Source organism: Nerophis ophidion, linkage group LG01 (assembly GCF_033978795.1).
Source record: "Nerophis ophidion isolate RoL-2023_Sa linkage group LG01, RoL_Noph_v1.0, whole genome shotgun sequence".
Taxonomy (NCBI): Eukaryota; Metazoa; Chordata; class Actinopteri; order Syngnathiformes; family Syngnathidae; genus Nerophis; species Nerophis ophidion.
Genome location: NC_084611.1, coordinates 92162839 through 92179999, shown reverse-complemented (window position 1 = coordinate 92179999; position 17161 = coordinate 92162839). Strand labels below are relative to the sequence as shown.

Here is a 17161-nt window from a genome sequence, read left to right as displayed (position 1 = left end):
ACGGGGATAGCAGCTCCATTCTATGTGTCATACTTCATCATTTCGCCATATTGCCATATTTTTGCTGAAAGGATTTAGTAGAGAACATCCACGATAAAGTTGGCAACTTTTGGTCGCTAATAAAAAAGCCTTGCCTGTACCGGAAGTAGCAGACGATGTGCGCGTGACGTCACAGGTTGTGGAGCTCCTCACATCTTAACATTGTTTACAATCATGGCCACCAGCAGCGAGAGCGATTCGGACCGAGAAAGCGACACTTTCTCCATTAATTGTAGCAATGATGAAAGATTCGTGGATAAGGAAAGTGAGAGTGAATGACTACAAAAAAAATAAAGACTATACAGTGGGAGCGATTCCGATGTTATTAGACCAATTTACTAGGATAATTCTGGAAAATCCCTTATCTGCTTATTGTGTTACTAGTGTTTTAGTGAGATTATATGGTCGTACCTCTACAACAAGGGTCGGGAACCTTTTTGGCTGAGAGAGCCATGAAAGCCAAATATTTCAAAAAGTATTTCCTTGAGAGCCATATTACATTTTTTAACACTGAATACAACTAAATGCGTGCATTTTTAAGACCAACATTTTGAGAGTATAATAAGTGTCTAATTGTTTTTAACAACATTGTTATTCTAAAGTTAACCAATAATAAAAATAATACTTCTTACCATTAATGCGACATCTTGGACAAGTGCGGTAGAAAACGGATGGTTGGATTAAAATGCATGAGAATGTTTTGTAATTTGAACGTTATTTTAAACACTGTGATTACCAGTGGAATTATTAATTACTTATCGTGTTAAGCAATGTCAGCTAAGATTTATCTGAGAGCCAGATGCAGTCATCAAAAGAGCCACATCTGGCTCTAGAGCCATAGGTTCCCTACCCCTGCTGTACAACCTGAAGGTCGGCCCCGCACCTTTCTTCAGCACCAGTCGACGGGTGGTGGCGATGCCCATCTCTGCCCTTCGCAAAGGACCCTCTTCGAAACACGATCTTTCGAAATGATGGCTTCATAATACACTGTACTTTGTGTGTGTGGTCCAATCCAACTGTGTTCACTTGACCGCTCTGTTCCATAGTAAAGCTTCACCGTCATCTTTTGGGAATGTAAACAATGAAACACCGGCTGTGTTTGTGTTGCTAAAGGCGGCCGCAATACACCGCTTCCCACCTACAGCTTTCTTCTTTGACGTCTCCATTATTCATTGAAGAAATTGCAAAAGATTCAGCAACACAGATGTCCAGAATACTGTGGAATTATGTGATGAAAACAGACGAGCTAATAGCTGGGAACGATGCTGGAACAAAATGTCGTCTACAATGCATGACGTCACGCGTCATCGTACCGAGACGTTTCAGCCGGATATTTCGGCGCGAAATTTAAAATTGCAATTTAGTAAACTAAAGCGGCCGTATTGGCATGTGTTGCAATGTTAATATTTCATCATTGATATATAAACTATCAGACTACGTGGTCGCTAGTAGTGGCTTTCAGTAGGCCTTTAAATCCATCCATTTCCCACCGCTTGTCCCTTCATTGAATGTATTTAGCAGATTTTTCAACCTGCAAAAAAACGGAACATGTTTAAAAAGGATCAATTGTTTTCCTTCAATAACTCCAATATTTTCCCACAAAATGTATTTCAGTGACTTATTATTGGGGTTAGTTCACTTTTTTTTACCACCCTGGGTTGCACACTGAAAAGTCTAAAAATTAAGGAGCTTTTGTGTATTTTTAGTGTATTTTAAATAATACACGCCAAAAAACAGATGCTATAAATATTTAACGACAAAACTTTGTGTATTAAGTGGCACGGCATATGATTATTTGTTATTAATATAAACATGTCAGGTGTTTCTCCTTACGTTACATCTATTTTTTATTTTTTAAGTTAAATTTTATTCAGAAAAATATGTGGCGGGCCAACACAACTCAATAATGCAAATATCAAAATTATAATTTTTTTGTCTTTTTATGAGTAAGTCCATTTTTTATGTGTTTTCACTATTACAAATAAGGCTTAAAATCCATATTTTGAAGCCTCTTACAATACTAATAAATATATATCACTATTTATTTTTTGGCATATAAATGAACCTTCTAAAAATGGGTAATAAAACTTCTTTTACAGAGTAAAATCACTGCCAAAACTCTACAAACACTAAAAGGTTTTTACTCACGATTCGCAAGTAAAAAAAAAAGCATTTTTCTGCAAGTCCAAAAAAGATTTGCGTGTGTAAAAACTATTTTCTTCAAATAAAAAAACTATTTGAAAGTATAAAAATATTTGTCTTCAATTAAAAAACAATATGGGGCTATACAAATTTCTGCAATTTAAAAAAAAAAGGGATTGGCAAGTATACAAACTAACTTCTTCAATTAAATAATTTAAAATCATAAAAATAATTTTCTTCATTTAACAAAATTTATTCACAAATATAAAACAGTTTTCTTCAGTTAAAATACGATTGGCAAGTTTAAATGCAAATGTTTTCATTTAAATAAAAGTATAAAAATATTTTTCTTCATTTAAAAAAAATTATTCGCAAATTATTCTTCAGTTAAAAAACGATTAGCAAATAAATAAATAAAACGATCAATTAAAAAATCCATTGGCGTGTATAAAAAACAATTATTAATGTATTTTTTCTGCAATTTAAAAATAATTTGGAATAGAAATACAGATTTTTTCAATTGAAAAAAATGATTTGCAAGTAAAAACAAAACATTTCTTCAATTAAAAAAACTATTTGCAAGTATAAAAATAATTTTCTTTAATTAAAAAGCGATCCGCATCTAAAAACACAACATTCTTTAATTAATTTTTTTTTTGCAAGTATAAAAAAAAATGTCTTCAATTAACAAGAAACAATTCGCAATTTGAAAAAACAAATGCAATCAAAAAAACTATTGGAAAGTATGAAAAAAAATCTACAATTTAAATATAATTTTTAAAGTATATTTAACATTGTCTTCAATTAAAAAAAATATCTGCAATAATAAAAATATGTTTTTCCAATTAAAGAAAACGATTTGCAAGTAAAAACAAAACATTCTTAAATTAAAAAAAAAAACTTTTTCAAATATACAAATCATTTTCTTAAATTTTAAAAAATATTCGCAAGTATAAAAATGTTGCTCTTATATTAACAAAAAACTATTAGCAAGTAAAAATAAATAATCAATTAAAAAAAGTATAAAAATAATTTTCTTCAAGTAAAAATATTTGGCAGTAATATTCCACCCTGCACCATCTGCACACTTGCAGCCGTAGTTCTCACCCTACAACCACAGGTGGTGCTGCTGAGTCAGTTTAAGGCCGTCAGAGATAGTCTTACTTGCGCATGGTGCCATCCGCCAAAAATAACAAAGAAGAAGAAGAAGCAGTAGGGTGTGGAGTCAAATGGCGGACAGGAGAGAGGGGAAACAAGCTCAACCTGTAAGTTACCCTTTAAGCAGTAAGTTGATTGTTTTTATGGATAAATGTGCTTCACTGATTCATAAACAATGTTCAGGAATTGATGAAGTTGGTAAAAGCCAGAATGAAATAGCAGCATGTGTGTGAATGGTGTCAAGTCAGCATGTGTTGTCCCACCACTAAGCGTTTGATGAGTTGGTCTCTCTCTGCCAGTCTCTCCTGGAGTTTCCCCAGCTGGAGGTCTTCACTCGGAGGTTCTCTCCTCCTGCATCGATCCTCACGCTCACGCAGCCTGTCAAGGTCAGTCCACATGTACTTCAACCATCTTGTCAAGGTCAGTCCACACGTACTTCAACCATCTTGTCAAGGTCAGTCCACATGTACTTCAACCATCTTGTCAAGGTCAGTCCACATGTACTTCAACCATCTTGTCAAGGTCAGTCCACATGTTCTTAAACAATCTTGTCAAGGTCAGTCCACATGTACTTAATGTTGTCAAGGTCAGTCCACATGTACTTAAACAATGTTGTCAAGGTCAGTCCACATGTACTTAAACAATGTTGTCAAGGTCAGTCCACATGTACTTAAACAATGTTGTCAAGGTCAGTCCACATGTACTTAAACCATGTTGTCAAGGTCAGTCCACATGTACTTAAACAATGTTGTCAAGGTCGGTCCACATGTACTTAAACAATGTTGTCAAGGTCAGTCCACATGTACTTAAACAATCTTGTCAAGGTCAGTCCACATGTACTTAAACAATCTTGTCAAGGTCAGTCCACATGTACTTAAACAATCTTGTCAAGGTCAGTCCACATGTACTTAAACAATCTTGTCAAGGTCAGTCCACAGGTAAACAATGTTGTCAAGGTCAGTCCACATGTACTTAAACAATGTTGTCAAGGTGAGTCCACATGTACTTAAACAATCTTGTCAAGGTCAGTCCACATGTACTTAAACAATGTTGTCAAGGTCAGTCCACATGTACTTAAACAATCTTGTCAAGGTCAGTCCACATGTACTTAAACAATTTTGTCAAGGTCAGTCCACATGTACTTAAACAATCTTGTCAAGGTGAGTCCACATGTACTTAAACAATGTTGTCAAGGTCAGTCCACATGTACTTAAACAATCTTGTCAAGGTCAGTCCACAGGTAAACAATGTTGTCAAGGTCAGTCCACAGGTACTTAAACAATCTTGTCAAGGTCAGTCCACATCTACTTCAACAATGTTGTCAAGGTGAGTCCACAGGTAAACAATGTTGTCAAGGTGAGTCTACAGGTGAGTCCACAGGTAAACAATGTTGTCAAGGTCAGTCCACATCTACTTCAACAATGTTGTCAAGGTGAGTCCACAGGTAAACAATGTTGTCAAGGTGAGTCTACAGGTGAGTCCACAGGTAAACAATGTTGTCAAGGTGAGTCTACAGGTAAACAATGTTGTCAAGGTGAGTCTACAGGTCAGTCCACAGGTAAACAATGTTGTCAAGGTGAGTCCTAAGATGAGTCCACAGGTAAACAATGTTGTGAAGGTGAGTCCACAGGTGAGTCCACAGTTAAACAATGTTGTCAAGGTGAGTCTACAGGTGAGTCCACAGTTAAACAATGTTGTGAAGGTGAGTCCACAGGTAAACAATGTTGTGAAAGTGAGTCCACAGGTGAGTCCACAGGTAAACAATGTTGTGTAGGTGAGTCCACAGGTGAGTCCACAGTTAAACAATGTTGTCAAGGTGAGTCCACAGGTAAACAATGTTGTCAAGGTGAGTCCACAGGTAAACAATGTTGTCAAGGTGAGTCCACAGGTAAACAATGTTGTCAAGGTGAGTCCACAGGTAAACAATGTTGTCAAGGTGAGTCCACAGGTAAACAATGTTGTCAAGGTGAGTCCACAGGTAAACAATGTTGTCAAGGTGAGTCCACAGGTAAACAATGTTGTCAAGGTGATTCTACAGGTGAGTCCACAGTTAAACAATGTCGTGAAGGTGAGTCCACAGGTAAACAACGTTCACAGTTCTCATTTTCGACTCACTCGTTCTCCAGAGCCACGATGCGAGCCTGCAGGTGCATCTGAGCACTGCTGTATTCTCCCTGCAGGTTCTGGATCTCCTTCTTGTGCTCCTTCCTCATCTCCTCCACATCTTTTCTCCTCCTCTCCTCCGCCTCCTCCTTCGCTGACTCCTCCTCCTTCTCCTCCTCCTTCTCGTCCTCCTCTTTCCGCTCCTCCCACACTTTCTGGGACTCCTCCAGCTTCTCCATCTCCACCCTCAGCTTCTCCACCTCCTCCTTCAGCCGCCGGGCTTCTTCCTCCAGGCGGGCGTCTCGGCTCTTTGGCGAGTCCTCCTTCTCCTCCTTCTCCTCCGCCCTGTGGTTGGCGTGGGAGGCCCTGTAAGGAGAAGGATGGATGGGCATACCCCTGCAAATGTATTCTGCATTAAAGTCGCTGTCAGGCCAAGGAGCACAAATAGACATTTCTGACATTTGCAAAAGGCAATATTTTATTTTCTCCTCATGACAATAATCGAGAGTGCATGAGAAAGCGGGATGGAACTAGTAGTGCTTTGTGTATTGTGCAACACAACAGAAACAAGGTTTACATACTGGGAGCGGTAGGAGAAAAAAAACGTCTAGCTCTCTTTGGGAGTGCACGGCGGCCATCTTAGAAATGTTTTTCAGCGCAACGGTTCTTTGAAGGCTAATAAAATCAAAACGGGACCATTCATTGTCTTTACTGTAGCATAAAAAGTGCAGATACGCCACAACAGTCAGGCACCATATGTAAGTACCCAAAATAAAGGCTCGACATACAAAGAAATTCAATCGGAGCAGAAACATAGGAGGAAACGGGATTAAAACGCGATGCTAACCACCTATTGACAATACATGGTAGCTACTATTAGCAAACAGATAGACTTACCAACTCGACGTAATATCTTAACATCGACACACTCTCTCGTCGCAACTCGGCCCTGATGGTCGGCGCCTAAAAGTTTACAATCAGTTGTAAAATCCCTCCATCATTGTGTGAATGTGTGTGTGAATGGGTAAATGTGGAAGTAGTGTCAAAGCGCTTTGAGTACCTTGAAGGTAGAAAAGCGCTATACAAGTACAACCCATTTATCATTTATTTAAAATGTTGGACGGTTGTTTTTACGATATGCAGGCAGACGACAACTTTAAAACATACCGGCTTAGCTACGGCACCTGGCAACCATCTTGGTATAGACGATCAAAGCCCCTCCCTCACGAATCTTGGTGCGTGCGCAACAGCAGCAGACGATACGGGCAAAAACAAACAAGAGAAAAAACGTCTCCCTCACTGTGTCTACGCACGGCGGCCATCTTTGAAATGGTTTTAAGCGCAGCGGTTCTTTGACGGCTGATAAAATCACAGCAGTAATTATAACTCTTTCATCAACTTTTAATCAGAAGGGTTCAATCTCTCTCCTGTGGAAGTTTGAAGCCGACACGACAAACGCGCTCAGAGGAGATAATGTTTGAAAAAAGGTGACCGGTTTTTACAAAACTTTTGTTTTGAAGGGGGAATTGCAAACTTCCTGTTGGTTTTTGCTGGGAGTTGTCCATATATGAAATGTAGGTCTAAGTGAGACCCACATAGAGGTTTTTGTTTCATGTCTCTACGACATTCCTACTGGAAGTTACAGGCAGTTTTGTCTGTTTTCTTCCTAGGAGCAGTTTTGTCTGTGTTTTATTCCTAGGGGGCGCTAGAGCGTAATTTTGAGTTTTGGGGTTAGGTTTTTTGGTTGGATCACAATTTTCGCCAGTCCTGATGTGTGTGCCAAGTTTGGTGAGTTTTGAAGCATGTTAAGGGGGTCAAATTGCAGCTCAAAGAGGCAAAGGTGAGTGTTTTTTACAAAACTTTTGTTTTGAAGGGGCAATTGCAAACTTCCTGTTGATTTTTGCTGAAGGATGTCATTGCATGAAATGTAGGTCTAAGTCAGACCTACATTGAGGTTTTTGTTTTATGTCGCTATGACATTCCTACTGGAAGTTACAGGCAGTTTTGTCTGTGTTTTCTTCTTAGGAGCAGTTTTGTCTATGTTTTATTCCTAGGGGGCGCTAGAACGCAATTTTGAGTTTTATGGTTAGGTTTTCTGGTTAGATCACAATTTTCCCCAGTCCTGATGTGTGTGTCCAGTTTGGCGAGTTTTGAAGCATGTTAAGGGGGTCAAATTACAGCTCAAAGAGGCAAAGGTGAGTGTTTTTGCAAAACTTTTGTATTGAAGGGGGAATTGCAAACTTCCTGTTGATTTTTGCTAAAGAATGTCAGTGTATAAAATTTTGGTCTAAGTGAGACCTACATAGAGGATTTTGTTTCATGTCGCTATGAAATTCCTACTCGAAGTTACAGGCAGTTTTGTCTGTGTTTTCTTCCTAGGGGGCGCTAGAGCGCAAATTTAGTTTTGGGGTTAGGTTTTCTGATTAAATCGCAATGTTCGCCAGTCCTGATGTGTGTGTCCAGTGTGGTGAGTTTTGAAGCATGTTAAGGGGGTCAAATTACAGCTCAAAGAGGCAAAGGTGAGTGTTTTTACAAAACTTTTGTTTTGAAGGGGGAATTGCAAACTTCCTGTTGATTTTTGCTAAAGAATGTCAGTGTATAAAATCTTGGTCTAAATGAGACCTACATAGAGGATTTTGTTTCATGTCGCTATGAAATTCCTACTCGAAGTTACTGGCAGTTTTGTCTGTTTTCTTCCTAGGGGGCGCTAGGGCGCAACTTTTAGTTTTGGGGTTAGGTTCTCTGGTTAAATCGAAATGTTCGCCAGACCTGATGTGTGTGTTAAATTTGGTGAGTTTCAAAGCATATTAAGGTGGTCAAATTACAGCTCAAAGCTGCGGAATAATAATAAAGAAAGAATAAAACGCTAGAAATTCAATAGAGTCCTCAGTCCCAAAGGGACATTCAGTCCTTAATAAACTGCTTAGTCTGCATTAATATTGCTGATGACAACACTTGAGTCGGTCATAAAGTGAATAGTAGAACTGCTTAAAATTGTTTTATTTATTCCGATTGCAGTTCTCAATTAATAATTTTCAAAAAAGTCGGTTTTGCTGCAGGTGTGCTTTGATTAAAGATCGTTAATTAATCCCAGGTGTCTCAAAGGGCTGCACAAGCAGTTTTTTTTTGCAAATGACTCATCATCATGTGAGAGTCCAGTCCACCTGTGGCGAGCAGGGGATTGAGTTGCATCCTGGTCGTGACTTAGAACAGCTAGCACCTCCTCCAGACCCCTATCTCTAAGTTTAATTAGTCTGGAAGGAAAAAACTGCCACGATAAAAGCGAGTGTGGAGCAAAAATGTAAGACCCAGTACATGTCAGCTAGACCGGAGGACTAGACTCGGGACTGTGGGGCGGGGTGAAATATTTAGTTGTATTTTCTTATAATGCTCTTGCGGTTTTTCCACTTATCTTTAAAGGCAAATTGTAGAAATTACTCACTGTAAAAACATGCTATGATTGTACAAAACTAGTGAAGTAGTCATGTTGTGTAAAAGCTAAATAAAAAGAGAATACAACAAATCCTTTTCAACTTATATTCAGTGAAATAGACTGCAAAGACAAGATATTTCATCTTCACACTGAGAAACTTTGCTATTTTTTTGGCAAATAATCATGAAATTAGAATGTAATGGCAGCAACACATGGCAAAGACGGCATTTTTACCAGTGTGTTACATGGCCTTTCCTTTGAACAACACTCAGTGCAGGTTTGGGAACTGAGGAGACACATTTTTGAAGTGGAATTCTTTCCCATTCTTGCTTGATGTACAGCTTAAGTTGTTCAACAGTCTCCTGACTCATATTTCACACATTTTCAATGTCTGGACTACAGGCAGGCCAGTCTAGTACCCGCACTCTTTTACTATGAAGACACGCTGTTGTAACACCTGGCTTGGCATTGTCTTGCTGAAATAAGCAGGGGCGTCCGTGATAACAACATATGTTGCTCCAAAAGCTGTATGTACCTTTCAGCATTAATGGTGCCTTCACAGATGTGTAAGTTACCCATGTCTTGGGCACTAATGCACCCCCATACCATCACACATGCTGACTACAACACTTTCACCCTACAACAATCACTAATACACCCCCATACCATCACACATGCTGACTACAACACTTTCACCCTACAACAATCACTAATACACCCCCATACCATCACACATGCTGACTACAACACTTTCACCCTACAACAATCACTAATACACCCCCATACCATCACACATGCTGACTACAACACTTTCACCCTACAACAATCACTAGTACACCCCCATACCATCACACATGCTGACTACAACACTTTCACCCTACAACAATCACTAATACACCCCCATACCATCACACATGCTGACTACAACACTTTCACCCTACAACAATCACTAATACACCCCCATACCATCACACATGCTGACTACAACACTTTCACCCTACAACAATCACTAATACACCCCCATACCATCACACATGCTGACTACAACACTTTCACCCTACAACAATCACTAATACACCCCCATACCATCACACATGCTGACTACAACACTTTCACCCTACAACAATCACTAATACACCCCCATACCATCACACATGCTGACTACAACACTTTCACCCTACAACAATCACTAATACACCCCCATACCATCACACATGCTGACTACAACACTTTCACCCTACAACAATCACTAATACACCCCCCATACCATCACACATGCTGACTACCACACTTTCACCCTACAACAATCACTAATACACCCCCATACCATCACACATGCTGACTACAACACTTTCACCCTACAACAGTACCCATGGTTCTTTTCCTCTTTGGTCCACAGTTTCCAAAAACAATTTAAAATGTGGACTTGTCAGACCAGAGAACACTTTTCCACTTTGCATCAGTCCATCTTAGATGAGCTCAGGCCCAGAGAAGCCGGCGGCGTTTCCGGGTGTTGTTGATAAATGGCTTTGGCTTTGCATAATAGTTTTAACTTGCACTTACAGATGTAGCGTTTAACTGTAGTTACTGGCAGTGGTTTTCTGAAGTGTTCCATGTGGTGATATCCTTTACACCCATGGCTCTAGAGCCAGATGTGGCTCTTTTGATGACTGCATCTGGCTCGCAGATAAATCTTAGCTGACATTGCTTAACGTGATAATTATGAATAATTTCGCTGGTAATCACAGTGCTAAAAATAACGTGCAAAATATAAATCATTCTCATGCATTTATATCCATCCATCTGTTTTCTACCGCACCTGTTCAAGAAGTCGCATTAATGGTAAGAAGTATTTTATGTCACGATGGGGGGGGGGGGGTTGCAGCTTACTGCGGGGTCGTTCTCCCAGGAAGGCAGACGGACTACTCGGGACATGGCATTCAGGTAAAAACATGATTTAATTTTAACGAAAAAAATATACAAACAAAAATCGCTCACAGCGGAGACACAACTTGGGCTAAAGAACAAAGCTAACGCATAAACAGACTAAGAACATAAATCAAACAAAACTTACTTGGCATGGCATGAAGCAGGAAACTATGGCAAGGCATGAAACAAGTCAGCACAGGGCGACTGACTGGCAAAGACGAGCTTAAATACTGCCTCTGATTAGTGCTCGGGAAGCAGGTGAGCGGGCGTTTTGTCCACCAGAGACAGGTGGACAAAATGAGTAACCAAGGAAACCAGACAAGGGAGTGGAAAAAAACAGGAACTTAAAGAGTCCAAAGACAAACAGCACATGGCCAAACAAAAACATGATCAACAGACATGACATTTGATTTATTATTGGTTAGCTTCAGAATAACAATGATATTAAAAAGAATAAGAGACTTATTATACTCTAAAAATGTTGGTCTTACTTAAAAATGCACACATTTAGTTGTATTCGGTGTTAAAAAAAAATATGATATGGCTCTCACGGAAATACATTTTGAAATATTTGGCTTTCATGGCTCTCTCAGCCAAAAAGGTTCCTGACCCCTGACTTACACACTGATTTTTGATGCAGTACCGCCTGAGGGATCCAAGATGTGTAATATCATGGCTTACCTGCAGTGATTTCTCTACATTCTCCGAACCTTTTGATGATATTACAGAGCGTAGATGGTGAAATCCCTAAATTCCTTGTTGAGAAATGTTGTTCTTAAACAATTTGCTCAGGCGTTTGTTGACAAAGTGGTGACCCTCACCCCCTCCTTGTTTGTGAACGAGTGAGCATTTCATGGAAGCTGCTTTTATAGCCAATCACGGCACCCACCTGTTCCCAATTAGCCTACACACCTGTGGGATGTTCCAAATAAGCGTTTGATGAGCATTTCTCAAATTTCTCACTCCTTTTTGCCACTCGTGCCAGCTTTTTTGAAACATGTTGCAGCCATCGAATTCCAAATGTGCTAATACTTGCCAAAAAAAATCAGTGTGAAGATGAAATATCTTGTCTTTGCAGTTTATTCAATTAAATATAAGTTAAAAAAGGATTTGTTGTATTCTCTTTTTATTTAGCTTTTACACAAGGTGACAACTTGGCTGGTTGTGTATTTGTGTTTGTGTTTGAGATGGCCAACACTTGCCAGACTCCAACATGAGGCTCTTAAAGATGTTTTGTTGATGTTTGTTTCATCTTACTTCTCCTGTAGTTGCTTCTTGAGTGTTGTGTTCTCTCTCTGCAGTTCCAACATGGCACAGCGACTCTCATCCAGCTGCCTCTCAAACACTTGGTTCTGGTTTTGCTGCTTCAGGTCCTACACACACACACACACACACACACACACACACACACACACACACACACACACACTTAGTTCAGTACGCAAGAAGACAATGTTAAAATGCAAAAGTACAGTATTGACAGCACTTCGCTTATTCCACATTGTCTTATGTTACAGCCTTATTCCAGAATGGAATACATTCATTTTTTGTCCTCAAAATTCTACACACAATACCCCATAATGACAATGTGATTTTTTTTTTTTTTTAGTATTGCAAATTTCTATACAGTATATATATATAGTTTATACATAACACACACAAAAAGTAAAGCTTTGTGAATACTTTTGAACAAGGGATTTTTTCATAGTTTATTTAATCTTTAATTATTTTGTAAATAAAATAAAAATACATTGCTATTATGGGGTATTGTATGTGGAATTTTGAGGACAAAAATGAATTTATTCCGTTTCAGAAAATGGATGTAAAATAACACAATGTGGAAAAAAGGGAAGCACTGTGAGTACTTATGAACACAGGTAGTTTTTGTTTTTTGTTTTTTTAAATACATATGCAATTAAAAAAATACATATATATATATATATATATATATATATATAACAAAATGTGGGAAAAGTGAAGTGTTTTTTACTTGTATTAATCTGCAAATAATAATAAAAATACATCGTCATTATTGTGTGTATAATTTTGAGGGCATGAAATTACTTATAAAATTTTGGAATAAGGCTAAAGTATAAAAATGTGGAAAAAGTGAAGCGCATTAAACATTTATGAACATAGGTAGTTTTAATTTTTTTAAATACATTTGCAATTTAAAAAAAACATAACAAATGTGGGAAAATTTAAAAGTTTTTTTTTTCATTTTTATTCATTTGCAAATAATAACAAAAAAAATACATTGTCGTTATTGTGTGTATAATTTTGAGGACATGAATTAATTGATTACATTTTGGAAAAAGGCTATAATATAAAAATGTGGAAAAAGTGAAGCGCATTAAACATTTATGAACATAGGTAGTTGTTTTGTTTTTTTTAATACATTTGCAATTAAAAAAACATAACAAAATATGGGAAAATTGAAGTGTTCTTTTTTTCATTTTTATTAATTTGCAAAAAAAAATTAAAAATACATTGTCGTTATTGTGTGTATAATTTTGAGGACATAAATTAATTGATTAAATTTTGGAAAAAGGCTATAATATAAAAATGTGGAAAAAGTGAAGCGCATTAAACATTTATGAACATAGGTAGTTTTAATTTTTCTAAATACATTTGCAATTAAAAAAAACATTAAAAATGTGGGAAAATTGAAGTGTTTTTTTTTTTTTTTCATTTTTATTAATTTGCAAATAAATTAAAAAAAATACATTGTCATTATTGTGTGTATAATTTTGAGGACATAAATTAATTGATTCAATTTTGGAAAAAGGCTATAATATAAAAATGTGGAAAAAGTGAAGCGCATTAAACATTTATAAACATAGGTAGTTTTAATTTTTTTAAATACATTTGCAATTAAAAAAAACATAACGAAATGTGGGAAAATTGAAGTGTTTTTTTTTTTTTCATTTTTATTAATTTGCAAATAAATTAAAAAAAATACATTCTCATTATTGTGTGTATAATTTTGAGGACATGAATTAATTGATTACATTTTGGAAAAAGGCTATAATATAAAAATGTGGAAAAAGTGAAGCGCATTAAACATTTATGAACATAGGTAGTTTTTGTTTTTTTTTAAATACATTTGCAATAAAAAAAACAACAAAATGTGGGAAAATTTAAGTGTTTTTTTTTTTTTCATTTTTATTAATTTGCAAATAAATTAAAAAAAATACATTGTCATTATTGTGTGTATAATTTTGAGGACACAAATTAATTGATTAAATTTTGGAAAAAGGCTATAATATAAAAATGTGGAAAAAGTGAAGCGCATTAAACATTTATGAACATAGGTAGTTTTAATTTTTTTAAATACATTTGCAATTTAAAAAAAAACATAACAAATGTGGGAAAATTTAAATGTTTTTTTTTCATTTTTATTAATTTGCAAATAATAACAAAAAAAATACATTGTCGTTATTGTGTGTATAATTTTGAGGACATAAATTAATTGATTACATTTTGGAATAAGGCTATAATATAAAAATGTGGAAAAAGTGAAGCGCATTAAACATTTATGAACATAGGTAGTTGTTTTGTTTTTTTTAATACATTTGCAATTAAAAAAACATAACAAAATATGGGAAAATTGAAGTGTTCTTTTTTTCATTTTTATTAATTTGCAAAAAAAAAATAAAAAATACATTGTCGTTATTGTGTGTATAATTTTGAGGACATTAATTAATTGATTAAATTTTGGAAAAAGGCTATAATATAAAATGTGGAAAAAGTGAAGCGCATTGAACATTTATGAACATAGGTAGTTTAGTTTTTTTTTAAATACATTTGCAATTAAAAAAATACATAACAAATGTGGGAAAATATAAATGTTTTTTTTTTCATTTTTATTAATTTGCAAAAAATATATATATATATATATATGTATATATATTGTCGTTATTGTGTGTATAATTTTGAGGAAATAAATTAATTGATTAAATTTTGGAAAAAGGCTATAACATAAAAATGTGGAAAAAGTGAAGCCCATTAAACATTTATGAACATAGGTAGTTTTTTTTAGTTTTTTAAATACATTTGCAATAAAAAAAATAACAAAATGTGGGAAAAGTGAAGTGTTTTTCATGTTTTGGGACGGCGTGGCGCAGTGGTAGAGTGGCCATGCGCAACCCGAGGGTCCCTGGTTCAATCCCCACCTAGTACCAACCTTGTGTCCTGAGCAAGACACTTCACCCTTGCTCCTGATGGGTGCTGGTTAGCGCCTTGCATGGCAGCTCCCTCCATCAGTGTGTGAATGTGTGTGTGAATGTGGAAGTAGTGTCAAAGCACTTTGAGTACCTTGAAGGTAGAAAAGTGCTATACAAGTACAACCCATTTATTTATTTTTATTAATTTGCAAATAAAAAAATACGCTGTCGTTATTGTGTGTATAATTTTGAGGACATAAATTAATTTATTCTGTTTTGGAATAAGGCTATAACATAAAAATGTGGAAAAACTGAACTTTTTTTTTTTTAATTTTAATACATTTTCAAAATTTAAAGAAAAAAAGGTTTTATGTCTTCATTATGAGGTACTCACGTTGTCTTTATGATGTATTGTGTGTAGAATTTTGAGGACAAAAAAATAATTTATTCCATTTTGGAATACAGCTCTAACATAACACAAAGTGGGGGAAAGTGAGACGCTGTGAATACTTATGAACATAGGATTTTTTAGTTCTTAATATTGAATAAATTAGCAAAAAAATGAAAACACACTTTCACTTTGTAATTATGGGGTGTTGTGTGTAGAATGTGAGCACAAATGGGAATTTATTCCATTTTGGAATAAGTCTGTAACGTAACAAAATGTGGGAAAAAATGCTGTGCAGTCAACACTTTTATTATTTTAAAGAAATGTGCAAACATTTAAAAAAAACACATTGTCATAACGGGGTATTGTGTGTAGAATTTTGAGTGTGTTGCATTTGGGGAGGAGGCGAGGTCCTCACCTGCTGTAGTGCCATCATGTGTGTGTGTGCCTGCAGTAGTGCCATCCTCACCTGCTGTAGTGCCATCATGTGTGTGTGTGCCTGCAGTAGTGCCATCCTCACCTGCTGTAGTGCCATCATGTGTGTGTGTGCCTGCAGTAGTGCCATCCTCACCTGCTGTAGTGCCATCCTCACCTGCTGTAGTGCCATCGTGTGTGTGTGCCTGCGGTAGTGCCATCCTCACCTGCTGTAGTGCCATCATGTGTGTGTGTGCCTGCAGTAGTGCCATCCTCAGCTGCTGTAGTGCCATCATGTGTGTGTGTGCCTGCAGTAGTGCCATCCTCACCTGCTGTAGTGCCATCATGTGTGTGTATGCCTGCAGTAGTGCCATCCTCACCTGCTGTAGTGCCATCATGTGTGTGTGTGCCTGCAGTAGTGCCATCCTCACCTGCTGTAGTGCCATCATGTGTGTGTGTCCCTGCAGTAGTGCCATCCTCACCTGCTGTAGTGCCATCATGTGTGTGTGTGCCTGCAGTAGTGCCATCCTCACCTGCTGTAGTGCCATCATGTGTGTGTGTGCCTGCAGTTGTGCTTGCAGCTCCTCGATCTGCTGCATGTGTCTCTGGGTCATCTGTCGGCTCCACTCTGTGTGCTGCTGGCTCAGCTCCGCTCGCTGCTTGTCTGACACACACACACACAACCATGTGTTCAGTGCACCACCACAGGTACCCTTCTGCTTGTTGCCATGGTGACATGTATCCATGGCGATAAGAACTTCACTGTTGAATATATTGTGTCTGCGCATAGTAATGTTCAGGCACCGTGTGTGTGTGTGTGTGTGTGTGTGTGTGTGTGTGTGTGTGTGTGTGTGTGTGTGTGTGTGTGTGTGTGTGTGTGTGTGTGTGTGTGTGTGCGTGCCCTTCTTGAGACATGAAGAAGGAAAAGTATCTTCCATATGAGGAGGTGTGAACATAAATCCTGGTCCCAATAACATCTAATAGACAATGTCTCATTTGCACCCCTGCTGGTGACATTATCTAAATAAGGGTGGTCCCAAAAAGGAGGGATTTTTTCCAAATTGACTCTGTTGCAAGTCTTGTGTATTCTTTGTAACTTGTTGTTTGCTTTAGCTATTGAGGTTTTTTTTTCCTGGTCTCAGTCTGGACTCCCTCCCCGACATTTTTCGGTGTAAAATGATGACTTTTTTCATCATTTTGCCAAGTAAACTTCCGATTATTATTATTATTATTATATTGCCAAATGTTAGTTTTCTTATAAAATCGTGACTTTTGTCAAGTAAAAGGACGACTCTTTACATAAAATTGCAGAAATGTTAAGCTTTTCTTGTAAAATTGTTGAGTAAAATTCCAACTTTTGTCATAATATTGCACAATTGTTCAGTTTTT

At 37.0% G+C, this 17161-nt stretch overlaps 1 protein-coding gene across 5 annotated transcripts in view; it reads right to left on the bottom strand.

Annotated features, from left to right (window-relative positions):
• Positions 1 to 17161, bottom strand: part of fam184b (family with sequence similarity 184 member B) — an 85312-nt gene that overhangs the window by 10739 nt on the left and 57412 nt on the right. For 3 of the 5 annotated variants that reach the window (XM_061916286.1, XM_061916268.1, XM_061916277.1), the window contains exons 12-15: positions 16306 to 16436; positions 12062 to 12177; positions 5455 to 5838; positions 3603 to 3717 (exon numbers count right to left, since the gene is read on the bottom strand). In XM_061916286.1, the coding sequence (XP_061772270.1) occupies positions 3603 to 3717; positions 5455 to 5838; positions 12062 to 12177; positions 16306 to 16436 (746 nt within the window). The remainder of the gene's footprint in view (positions 1 to 3602; positions 3718 to 5454; positions 5839 to 12061; positions 12178 to 16305; positions 16437 to 17161) is intronic. The other 2 variants (XM_061916294.1, XM_061916301.1) reach the window with 1 other exon arrangement.